Raw genomic sequence first — 12045 nt, forward strand, 5'->3', positions numbered from 1 at the left:
TAAATTCCTCCACTTCCAGGAGACGGTGGACACGTTCCTGAAACACACCACCCAGTTTCCGGGACTGCTAACAACTGCTCACTCAGCAGGCCTGTTTCTAGCCCGGCCGCAGCCAGGAGAACTACCCCAGGGACACAAGGTCAGCAAGCCCTGGCCTCCTGGAGGTCAGCAGGGGCATCCTGGGCATCCAGGGGAAGCGAGGCCGCACGTGGTCAGGACGCCATCCCTGCTCTGCCTCCTCAAGCCTCTGCTCTGCTCTGCGGGGACCAGCGAGCCGGCCAGTGTGCCCCCGGGCACCACGCCCCTCCGGCCTTGACGTGCTGGAGGTGGCCGAGGGAACGCAGGCAACCTGACAACTCAAGTTAAAGGACAACAGCCGGTCTGTGGCCACTTCAAAAGCATCAGGTCAACAGAGTCCCCAGCAGCGCGCTGCCAGCTGCTCCAGCAACGTCATCCGTGTTCACATCCCCGGAGCTGGGCCCCGTGCTTCGCCAGCTCCTTCCGCTAACTGGGGGAGCCGCCTCCTTGTAACCCCTCCCACAGGCCGCCCGAGAGCGATTGGGAATTTCAGGCAAAGCTGGGTGATCATAACTGCTTACCTCCTGTATTGCTTAATTTTGTTTCCTGAAAGACAAAGCTTATTGAAATTTCAGATGCCTGAAGTATTTAAAAATCTCCTATATCCCTCCTTTCCAAAGCAGGGTGCATTGATGTTTAAAACTCTTCCTCTGATTTAGAAGGCCCTGGATTAGTGTTTGCCCAGATAAAATGTCTGACTTCTTCCGATGCTGGGTGTGGCTAGCGAAATTTCTGGCTAACTGTTGAAACAACTCTTCAGGTGACTTTCTGAGGCTGGAGCCAAAAGCCCATTTCCTCAGAAGGATGGGAGAGCTTTTGAAGTAGTTTTTATAAATAAAATTATTTTGTTTCCTCTTTTTTTAAAATTTTTTCTGCTGCCCAGCATGTGGAATCTAGTTCTCTGACCAGGGATTGAGCCTGTACCGTTCACACTGAAAGTGTGAAGTTGTAACCACTCTGGACCATCAAGGAAATCCCAGTAAATGTGTTTTCTTATTGCTCAACTATTTTGCAAATATTAGGTGATAAGGGTACTAGGAAAATGTTAGAGCCTGGTTCTAAAATGAAGAAATTAAGCTTTATTTCTCATTCTTGGTGACCACTGACGAGGCCAGGTCTTGTCACGCAAGCCCTGTGCACTGGTTTTGGGCTCTGAGTTTGAGATTCTGCTCAGCCATGACCTGCCAAGTGGTCCTCAGCTGCCCCGAGGGGTTGTGGATGGGAGGTTGGCTTCTACACCGACCATCTTCCCCGCGAGACCCACGGGTCCCTCCCCAGGCTCTTCTCAAGGGCCTTGCACACCCCTCCAAGCCAGCACACCTCTCCCTGCCAGCTTCGCCCACCAGCCTGTGACCACTACCCTAGGAAGGGGGCCACAGCTCCATGATGGAGGTCTATCGCCTGGCACAGGAAGACAGAGTGGGCTCAGAAAGTGCCCTAAACCAATCAATAGGTGAATGAGGGGTTGGGTGAGTGGAGGCAAGAAAGGCAAATGGCCACCAAACGAGGACGCATGAGCTTGGGAAGCCAAGTGGTGTTAGGAGGACTGTGAGTGAGAGGAGAGAGCCAGATGCCATGTTGCTCCAAGGCTGGAGGACAAAGATGGACACATAACGGGCGCTCGGTAAACTATGACAACAAACACTGACTGGGCACTTTCTGGCTGAGACCTTGGGCTAAGCCCTTTGTGTGGGTTACCTCTCTTAATCCTCACACTGGGCTTCCCAGGTGGCTCAGTGGCGAAGAATTCACCTGCAGTGCAGGAGAGGCCAGAGACACGGGTTTGATCCCTGAGTTGGGAAGATCCCCTGGAGGAAAAAATGGCAACCCACTCCAGTATCCTTGCCTGGGAAGTCCCATGGATGGAGGAACTTGGTGGGCTATAGTCCTTGAGGTCCAAAAGAGCTGGACATGACTTAGCGACTAAACAATAACAAATCCTTACATTAAACCCTACAAGGAGCTGACATAACTTTTGGTGAAGGAGATTAAGGGTCCAGTGAGAAACACTGACTTCTCTGTCAAGGCAGGAAAGGCATGATCCAGTTCCTATCCATATCATCATTCTATGAGAAAATACTGTTTGCAGCACCATGGATGGACCCAGAGAGGGTTATCCTAAGTGAAGCAGGTCAGACGGACAAAACTAAATATCATAGGCTGTCACTCTTCTGTGGAATCTAACAAAACATGGTGCAAATGAACTTATTTACAAAACAGAAACAGACTCACAGACGTAGGACACAAACTCACAATGGCCAAAGGGGAAGGGGGTAGGTTTGAGAGGAACAGACCCACACCACCGTATGCAAAATAGATAAACAACAAGAACCCATTGCATAGCACACGGAACTATATTCAATATCTTGCAATAACCTAGAATGGAAAAGAATCTGAAAAAAAAATATATATGCATATACCATATATATTTATGAATCACTTAGCTGTACACTTGAAACTAACACAAACTGTGAATCAACTATGTCATTAGAAAAATAAGTTTTAAATTATCATTGTACATTCTTACTAGAAAGACAGTGTTTTGCCATGGAGCACATAGGTTCTAGAGTTCCAGTTCCAGTTCTGCCATTTGGGGGCATAAAGCTGGGTGGTTGATTTTATTTCTATCCCCGGTGCCAGCTCCTTTATGAGAAAGTGAAGGTGTGCACGGTTTCACATGGGCCATTGTGGAGTCCAGCTACATCAGGACAGCCCGCAGTACTTCACTGTAGGTGGTAGCCTTGGCAATGCATCTCTCTGTTGCCCCAAACCATGCATGGTTCCCTATGTCATTATCACCAGAGGGCTTGATGCCATTCCCTCTCTGCTGGTATGATGTCCTTACTCTGTGCAGTTCAGTTCAGTTCAGTCACTCAGTCGTGTCCGACTCTTTGCGACCCCATGAATCGCAGCACACCAGCCCTCCCTGTCCATCACCAACTCCCAGAGTTCACTGAAACTCATGTCCATAGAGTCAGTGATGCCATCCAGCCATCTCATCCTCTGTCATCCCCTTCTCCTCCTGCCCTCAATCTCTCCCAGGATCAGGGGCTTTTCCAATGAGTCAACTCTTCGCATGAGGTGGCCAAAATACTAGAGTTTCAGCTTTAGCATCATTCCTTCCAAAGAACACTTGGGGCGGATCTCCTTTAGAATTGACTGGTTGGATCTCCTTGCAGTCCAAGGGACTCTCAAGAGTCTTCTCCAACACCACAGTTCTAAAGCATCAGTTCTTCAGCACTCAGCTTTCTTCACAGTCCAACTCTCACATCCATACATGACCACTGGAAAAACCATAGCCTTGACTAGACAGACCTTTGTTGGCAAAGTAATGTCTCTGCTCTTGAATATGCTATCTAGGTTGGTCATAACTTTCCTTCCGAGGAGTAAGCGTCTTTTGATTTTATGGCTGCAGTCACCATCTGCAGTGATTTTGGAGCCCCTCAAAATAAAGTCTGACACTGTTTCCACTGTTTACCCATCTATTTCCCACGAAGTGATGGGACAAGATGCCATGATCTTCGTTTTCTGAATGTTGAGCTTTGAGCCAACTTTTTCACTCTCCTCTTTTACTTTCATCAAGAGGCTTTTGAGTTCCTCTTCACTTTCTGCAATAAGGGTGGTGTCATCTGCATATCTGAGGATATTGATATTTCTCCTGGCAATCTTGATTCCAGCTTGTGCTTCTTCCAGTCCAGTATTTCTCATGATGTACTCTGCATAGAAGTTAAATAAGCAGGGTGACAATATACAGCCTTGACGTACTCCTTTTCCTATTTGGAACCAGTCTGTTGTTCCATGTCCAGTTCTAACTGTTGCTTCCTGACCTGCATATAGGTTTCTCAAGAGGCAGGTTAGGTGGTCTGATATTCCCATCTCTTTCAGAATTTTCCACAGTTTATTGTGATCCACACAGTCAAAGGCTTTGGCATAGACAATGAAGCAGAAATAGATGTTTTTCTGGAACTCTCTTGCTTTTTCGATGGTCCAGCGGATGTTGGCAATTTGATTTCTGGTTCCTCTGCCTTTTCTAAAACCAGCTTGAACAGCTGGAAGTTCACGGTTCAGGTATTGCTGAAGCCTGGCTTGTAGAATTTTGAGCATTACTTTACTAGCGTGTGAGATGGGTGCAATTGTACAGTAGTTTGAGCATTCTTTGGCATTGCCTTTCTTTGGGATTGGAATGAAAACTGACCTTTTCCAGTCCTGTGGCCACTGCTGAGTTTTCCAAATTTGCTGGCATATTGAGTGCAGCACTTTCACAGCATCATCTTTCAGGATTTGAGATAGCTCAACTGGAATTCTATCACCTCCACTAGCTTTGTTCATAGTGATACTTTCTAAGGTCCACTTGACTTCACATTCCAGGATGTCTGGCTCTAGGTGAGTGATCATAGCATCGTGATTATCTGGGTTATGAAGATTTTTTTTGTACAGTTCTTCTCTGTATTCTTGCCACCTCTTCTTAATATCTTCTGCTTCTGTTAGATCCATACCATTTCTGTCCTTTATTGAGCCCATCTTTGCATGAGATGTTCCCTTGGTATCTCTAATTTTCTAGAAGAGATCTCTAGTCTTTCCCATCAAAAGACTGCAGACGTGGGGACCAGTGAACCTTGCTGATCCCACAGTGAAGGTCACCATTTTACTGATGACAACAGAGGGGCTGGGTGGGTGAGGGAGGAGGGAAATTCAGCATTTATCGCTCTGTGTTAAATGCAGCTGAAATATGTAATAGTCTGTTCAAAATCTCATCAGAGACTGAACGACCGGGTCTAGGATGGACGCCAAAGTCCCAGATTCCTTGGAGGTGTCAGCTGAGGACATGTAGTGTGGGACTTCTCTATCTGCCTAAGGAGAGGCATCGTTAGATGGGTCAAAGGAAATCTCTCCCAGCCCCTGACAAGATGCAATGCTGCGCGGTGTGGGGCCGCCTTCTGAAATCCTGCGGCTGGAACAGCACTGAATACCCCCATGTCCTACCCACTCTGTGCCAACAGCCCTTACGGGAGCCGGTGCTGAATGCAGAGCCTGGAGGTTGGGGAGAACACAGCCTCATCTATCCCGCTGAGAGCTCTCTGCTCCTACCCAGCCTCCCGGGCAGACCCTGGTTTCCCTCTGAGCAGGAGCCAGGGGGCCGTTTAGTGGAGAGCGACCTGGCTGAGGGCGTCCAAGATGGCAGGCGTGTTGGCGTGAAGTGGTGGGGAGTGAAGCTGACTCTGGGTCTTGCCACAACAGCTGGATTTGGTTCTGGGGCATCTAAACTGAATAGAAGAAGACTCTTCTTCCTTTACTCAGGACGGAGGCCCTGCTATCCTCATGTTTAGTCCTTTCGGGGTTCCTGGCCCCGGTAGCCTGGCCAGCCAGTTCCTCTAAGACCTGGTTCTCAACTAACTCTCTCCCTCTTCTCCTCAGCCGCTCCCTTCACATCTCAGCATCACCAAACTGCTCGGCGTCCCATTCCCTAACCTGTGCCCCTTCCGCTCCCTCTGATGGAAAAGGCCTTCCTCCTCCTTCCTTTGGCTTTTCCTTATTCATTCTTTCACACTCTATTCAGGCATCACCTCCTCCATGAAACCTTCTCTGATTGATTCACCAGAGGTGTCTATCTTGTACTCCCGTAACTCAGTCTGGAAACTTCTATCACAATATTCACCCTTTCATATACAGTGATCTCTCTTTATAAACCCTCATAGGGGAGGGTTTCTTTGTAACGGGTGCCATGATGTTTGTCTTTGAATCTTCAGCATCTAGTTCAGCGCCCATCGCATTGCAATGAGGGCACAATTTGGAAACATTTGTGAAAATCATTCTTCATTTACAGAAGTATTACCAAAGCATTTCAACATGTAGAAGTATGCAAACGAGACTGAACCTAGAGGACAGCGAATGCAAAGTAGGATTCACAAGCCCTCCCTTAGGGATAAAGAAACAATCGTACATTATTTTCTAGCCTTCAAATTTGCTAATATCAACCATTTTACTATTTTTGAGCTGAACAGATCCTACAGCAGAGCTGCTGTCCTTCTTGTTTAATTGACATTTTTAAAAGCGTAAATGTGAATTTACTATGAATCTGATTCTTTCCACTTCTCAGAATCTAGTGCCAAATAAATGAACACGTTCCAATGCTTTCATCTAATAGTAAACATAAGTTTTCAGGTAGATAAAAAGGAAAAGAAACAATGGCATAAACACTCCAATGGGGCGGGCCCATGGAGAAGCAGGGTGATGTGGAAGCCAGCAACTCAGAGGCAAAGGGATGTGGCCCGGGGCCACTGCCTTCCTGTTGGTTCTGGAAGGCAGTGCTGGCTTTATGAAGGAGACCGTATCCTCTGCTTGCAGCGTGGTGACTGCCACTCCACATTGAAAACCAGCACTGACATATAGACACCATGCACGTGTGTGTGCAAGGTCACTTCAGTCGTGTCTGACTGTGCAACCCTGTGGACCGCAGCCCGCCAGGCTCCTCTGTCCATGGGATTCTCCAGGCAAGAATACCGGCGTGGGTTGCCATGCTCTCCTCCAGGGGATCATATATATACCACCCCGTGCAAAACAGACCGTTAGTGGCCATCTACTGTGCAGCACTCAGTGCTCAGTAATGCCCTAGAAGGGTGGGGGTGGGTGGGAGGGGGGCTTGAGAAGGAGGGGGTATATACACACACAGCTGATTCACTTTGTTGCATAACAGAAATCAACGCAACATTGTAAAGCAATTATACTCTGATCAAAAAGTGAATTTAAGTAACACTGATTTATAAAAATGAGTATAGAATATTTAAAAAAGAGGCAGTGTGATGTTTGTTACCCTGACCAACTATGTTACTGTAGTTGTTACTGTAGACCAATATAAAGATGTTTGTTACCAGAGACCAACTCTGGAGGCTGCATTACGTGGGCAGAGAGTTTTCCCTAACATTTAATTTTTTAAAAATAAATCTTCATGCTATATCTAAACCAGAAAACTGATTACATGTTACACAGAGAGTCCCCAACAAGCCTTAGAAATAAATGTCTGTGTTCCAGCACCGAGGCGAGTTTTTTCAGGGGACCCTCTCTGGAAGGCACACTGAACCTCCTTAGGAGTGAGGAGTCCCTGGACGTAGACACAGAGACTATGAACTCAGAAACAGTACATTGGCGACTTGAGATAATCAGGAGGGACACAGCACCGAGGCATTTGATGAGAGAGACATTGCCAGCCTTTGAATAATTCATTCTGGGAGTCATACAAACATAGAGAAGATGCTCAACCCTGACAAAGTCTTGGTTCAATCTTTCAGCTTTTTGTTAGTTAAATCCAATCATCCATTGATCACACAGACACATGCACAGACGGTGGTATAAGACATACACACTGTGCTACTGTTCACAATTGCCAAGGCCTGAGTACAGCCTAAATGTCTATCAGTAGATGAACGGATAAATAAGATGCGGTACCCATATACAGTGGAATATTGCTCAACCACAGAAAAGAATGAAATAGCATCATTTGCAGCAACACGGATGGAGCTGGAGATGATCGTAGTAAGCGAAGCATGTTAGAAGAAGAGAGACAATACTTCTCAGAATAGAAGTAATATCACATACAGGTGGAATCTAAAATGAGACACAATGAACTTATTTACAAAACAGACTGACAGCTCTAGAGAACAGCCTTGTGGTTGCCAAAGGAGAGATGAATTGGGAGTTTTGGATCTGGAGATGCAAACTACCATACACAGAATGGATAAACGACAAACTCCTACGGCACAGAGAACTGTATCAATATCCTGTGATAACTATAATGGGAAAGAATACGAAATGAAAGAGAATGTATACATATGTATAACTGAATCACTTTCCTGTACAGTAGAAATTAACACAACATTGTAAATGAACAATGCTTGAATAAGATACATTTTAAAAAGACATATGTATCGTGCTATGTTATCACATTTTAACTCCTTGGTTCAAGATACACATAAATCTCTAAAACACTTTTCAAACTCAATGGGAAATATTCTCAGCCCATTGGTCTTACCCTGAGGTAGTTGAGGGTGAAATTTGTCAGCCCCATCCTGGTGATGTTTTTGGACAGCTGATCCAAGACCTGAGGATCTTGTGCCTAAACAGGAAACAAAAATCAAATATTTTATCCCTGCAAGACGGTATCAAGGAAGTCCTGACTGTGCTACTGCTGCTAAGACATGCATCTTGTCAGTTTTTCTCAGAGGGTAGGTTGCTGCAGATAATTTGTTTTACATTTTGAAGAAACGTGCGTATAATGCTCAAGGTCACCTTTGGTTCAGTGGTGCAAGACTCATTGCCAGGGAGAACCGAACTGAGTCAGATGGGAGAAAGGACTTTACATCCTCTGTGAGAGGCCCTGTGTCTTCCAGAGGAGAGTTATTAAGTCCGATCAGGACACGTCCAGGCCCCTGGCACCCCCTTAACCCTGAGGGGAGGTGGGGTCTGGGTTTGGCAGAACCATGTTTTAGGGTTCCCCAGGTGGTGCTAGCGGTAAAGAACCTGCCTGCCGATGCTAATCCAGAAGACGTGAGAGACTTGGGTTCAGTCCCTGGGTGGAGAAGATTCCCTGGAGAAGGAAATGACAACGTACTCCAGTATTCTTGCCTGAAAATTACCATGGAGAGAGGAGCCTGGCCAGGCTACAGTCCATGGGGTTGCAAAGAGTTGGACATGACTGAAGTGACTTAGCACACAGGCACACATGCTTTAGGACTGGCCTTTGCTGTGTGTTATGATAATAGTTTTTTTAAAAAAAGATATTCAAATTTCTTATTCTAATCTCTATTAATTATTTACTGACATTATTTATGGGGGGAGGACACATTTTTATTTTATTTTTGACCACATCATGAGGCATGGGGGATCTTTGTTCCTAGACTAGGGATCGAACCTGAGACCCCTGCAATGGGAAATGTGGATTCTTAACCACTGGACCACCAAGGAAATCTCATGACAGTGTTTGCAGCAGCTTGGCGTTGAGTCCTATATTTGAAAATTTTGGAACTGCCATGAAATATATTAATACATATATATTAAAAATGTCTAACTCTCTTCCCCATTAAACTGAGGCTAGAAATAGATGTCCTCAACAACTTTCATCCAGAAGGACTGTAAAGGTATGCATTCTATTTTCAGAAATACCAGCCACATTAAAAATATCAAGATGTCATGTTTCATGGGCCAACCCCCATGTTCTGTTTGGCGAGAAAAGAAAATAAATTCTTTCTGGATTCCATTGTAAGGTGAGTCTCTTAGTCATTGCTCTTCCTTTTTGTTTGTTTTTCCTTCTTTCTTGATAGATATGAACTATTGTTAAACAGAGGAAGTCTTAAGTAAACATCTCCTTGCCTCCGGTTCTGCATTCATGAGACTATCTAGGTTATACTAACATCTTAATTTATTCTTTTTCTGTGCTTAATGCAACCAATTGGCTTTGTGTATATAAATTAAAAAAAAAAATCGAATGTAGGTGAAAATAGCTTGCCACTTTTCATCTCAATTTCTGAAATGAGGGTCCTCTGTAGACATCATGCGTGCATGCTAAGTCACTTCAGTTGTGTCGGCCTCTGCGACTCTATGGACTATAGCCCACCAGGCTCCTCTGTCCATTGGATTCTCTAGGCAAGAATACTGGAGTGGGTTGTCATTCAGTACTGGAGTGGGTTGCAATTACAACTGTAATTGTATTCTCTTTTCACCACATAGGGTCTTAAAAATCAGGCTCAAATCTGATTTTGCTCCAAAGCATTTTCCCAGAAACTGCTGGATTGTGTATTCTGGAAGAAGCATTTATTAAGTGAATGCCTGCTGATTCCTTCTTAAGGGACTGACCTGATGAGTTTCTGTCAAGTCTTACCATTAAAACATCTCTCTAGATTGGCATCGAATCCACCTTTGCATCTTCCTGATGTCCAACCCATTTGATATGATTTACAGCCAAATGCAATCAAGAGGAACCCAGGTCTTCCTCCGCTTTCCAGCGCTGTGGTTAGGAGGTGTGTGGACGCACACCCGAGGTATGTGAGCCCCACATCTTGTCAGATGGTTCCAATAAAAACTGGAGACTGTTTTTCCTACTCCTTGTTTTGTTTCTCTCATTTATACACAACAAGTTTATTAGTCCAGGCCGAGTGGTACTTGATAACAAATGCGTGGAATTTAAGAAAAGTACAGACTGTTTATTGAGGTAACCTCCATTTGGAGTTTAAAATAATAAAGTAGGAAAGGAAATAGTCTCACAACTTACCAAACTCAGAAACAAAGGAGGGAAAAAGGGGCCTATGGATGAAAATGGTTGAAGGGAAAACTCAAAATTTAGAGTTAATTGCCTAAAGTGTGAAGTTTCTGGGAGTTTTTTCATAGTGAGAAAACAGGGCTTCTCTTTTCTGGGTGAGATGAGGAGGGGATGAAAGGGAAGAAAGTGAAAGAGAAATTAAGGTACTTACGTGCATGGCTAGAATGCTTCTTGGGACTAACTCTCTGTATTGTCTAATGGTAAAGTGCCACGTTTTTATTCTCATGAGGTCGTCAAAGGTGAACTCCAAAATCAGTCTGCCTTCTGTACACACCTGGAAGGGACAAACAGGGGGCTCAATGGTTATGCATTTGGTGATCGCGACGTTTTTGTAATTCACATGTCAGCCACTCAACGCGGTCTCCCTGACTCCTCTTGGGAGGTGCTCGATCTTAGCAAAATCATGGCACAGGGAAGGTGTCAGCTCTGAAATTAATGGGGTCAAAGGTCAGCACAGCAGCTCACCAGCCAGGAGCTACTGGTAACTCAACTAGTTTTGGCAGAAACTCCACGAGCCCCTATTTCTTCATTTGTAAATATGCAGACAAAACCCATCTTATAGCAATGCTATGTCAAACACTCCTGGTAAACTGTGTCCCCCATAACACTAACATGCTTTCACCCCCTTTCTCCTCCACTTTCATCATCCTTCTAGAATAAGCGTTTGAGCTCTGTTCCAATCTCGGTTATCCTACTCTGGGAGAAAGTACCTAATAAAAGCATTCCTGTGTAAGTATGAGTTACTTCAAGGCCATCCAGGCAGGAGGAGAAGGGGACGACAGAGGATGAGATGGTTGGATGGCATCACCGACTTGATGGACATGAGTTTGAGCGAGCTCCGGGAGTTGGTGATGGACAGGGAAGCAGGCCATGGGCGCACCAGGAGTCAGACAAGACTGAGTGACTGAACTGAAGCAGAGGAAGTTTTCGTTTCCAAAGGGAAATGTCAGAGGGTGGTGCTTAACCCAAGGCTGTGGGTTATCAGTTATGGATGTTTGGAAAGAAAGGCATTTTAGAGTAAATTCCTTGAATCACATTCTATTAGATATGATGAATTCTGCTTGTATAAAGGGCCAGGCTTTGGGGAACCAAATTAATCTAAGATAAATGTATATTATTAATGAGATATAGTGAGTCTTATAGAGTGATCAGTGACAGGGTAGCATTTTTATCTGCTTTTGAAAGTCAGATGATTTTGGGCATGCAGTTCATTTTTCTTTTATTTGGCAGCTTACAGGATCTTAGTTCCCTGACTAGGCATCGAACCTGGGCTCATGGCCGTGAAATAGCCAAGTCCTAACCACTGGGCTGTCAGAAAATTCCGTAGTTTCTATTTTATTCACATTTCTCCTCACTGTTGTGCTGTGTGCTGAGTTGCTCAGTCATGTCCAGCTCTTGAGCAACTCACTGGACTGCAGCCCGCCAGGCTCCTTGGTCCATGAGACTTTTCAGGCAAGAATACTGAAGTGGGTTGCCATGTCCTTCTGCAGGGGATCTTTCCGACCCAGGGACTGAACTTGCATCTCCTGTGTCTCCTGCACTGTAGGCAGATTCTTTACCTACTAAGCCATTGGGGAAGCCTTTTTTCACTGTTAATGACTTTGAAATGAAAGAAAATGTGGGAAGTCTTACGCCGCTCATTCTGTCTCACCTCTAAG

At 45.2% G+C, this 12045-nt stretch overlaps 1 protein-coding gene across 13 annotated transcripts in view; it reads right to left on the reverse strand.

The window, feature by feature from the left end:
- LDB2 (LIM domain binding 2) overlaps window positions 1–12045 on the reverse strand; it is a 468402-nt gene that overhangs the window by 71630 nt on the left and 384727 nt on the right. For all 13 annotated transcript variants that reach the window (XM_012180398.4, XM_042251909.1, XM_012180396.4 and 10 more), the window contains exons 4-5: window positions 10539–10661; window positions 8105–8188 (exon numbers count right to left, since the gene is read on the reverse strand). In XM_012180398.4, the coding sequence (XP_012035788.1) occupies window positions 8105–8188; window positions 10539–10661 (207 nt within the window). The remainder of the gene's footprint in view (window positions 1–8104; window positions 8189–10538; window positions 10662–12045) is intronic.

Source organism: Ovis aries, chromosome 6 (assembly GCF_016772045.2).
Source record: "Ovis aries strain OAR_USU_Benz2616 breed Rambouillet chromosome 6, ARS-UI_Ramb_v3.0, whole genome shotgun sequence".
Classification (NCBI taxonomy): domain Eukaryota; kingdom Metazoa; phylum Chordata; class Mammalia; order Artiodactyla; family Bovidae; genus Ovis; species Ovis aries.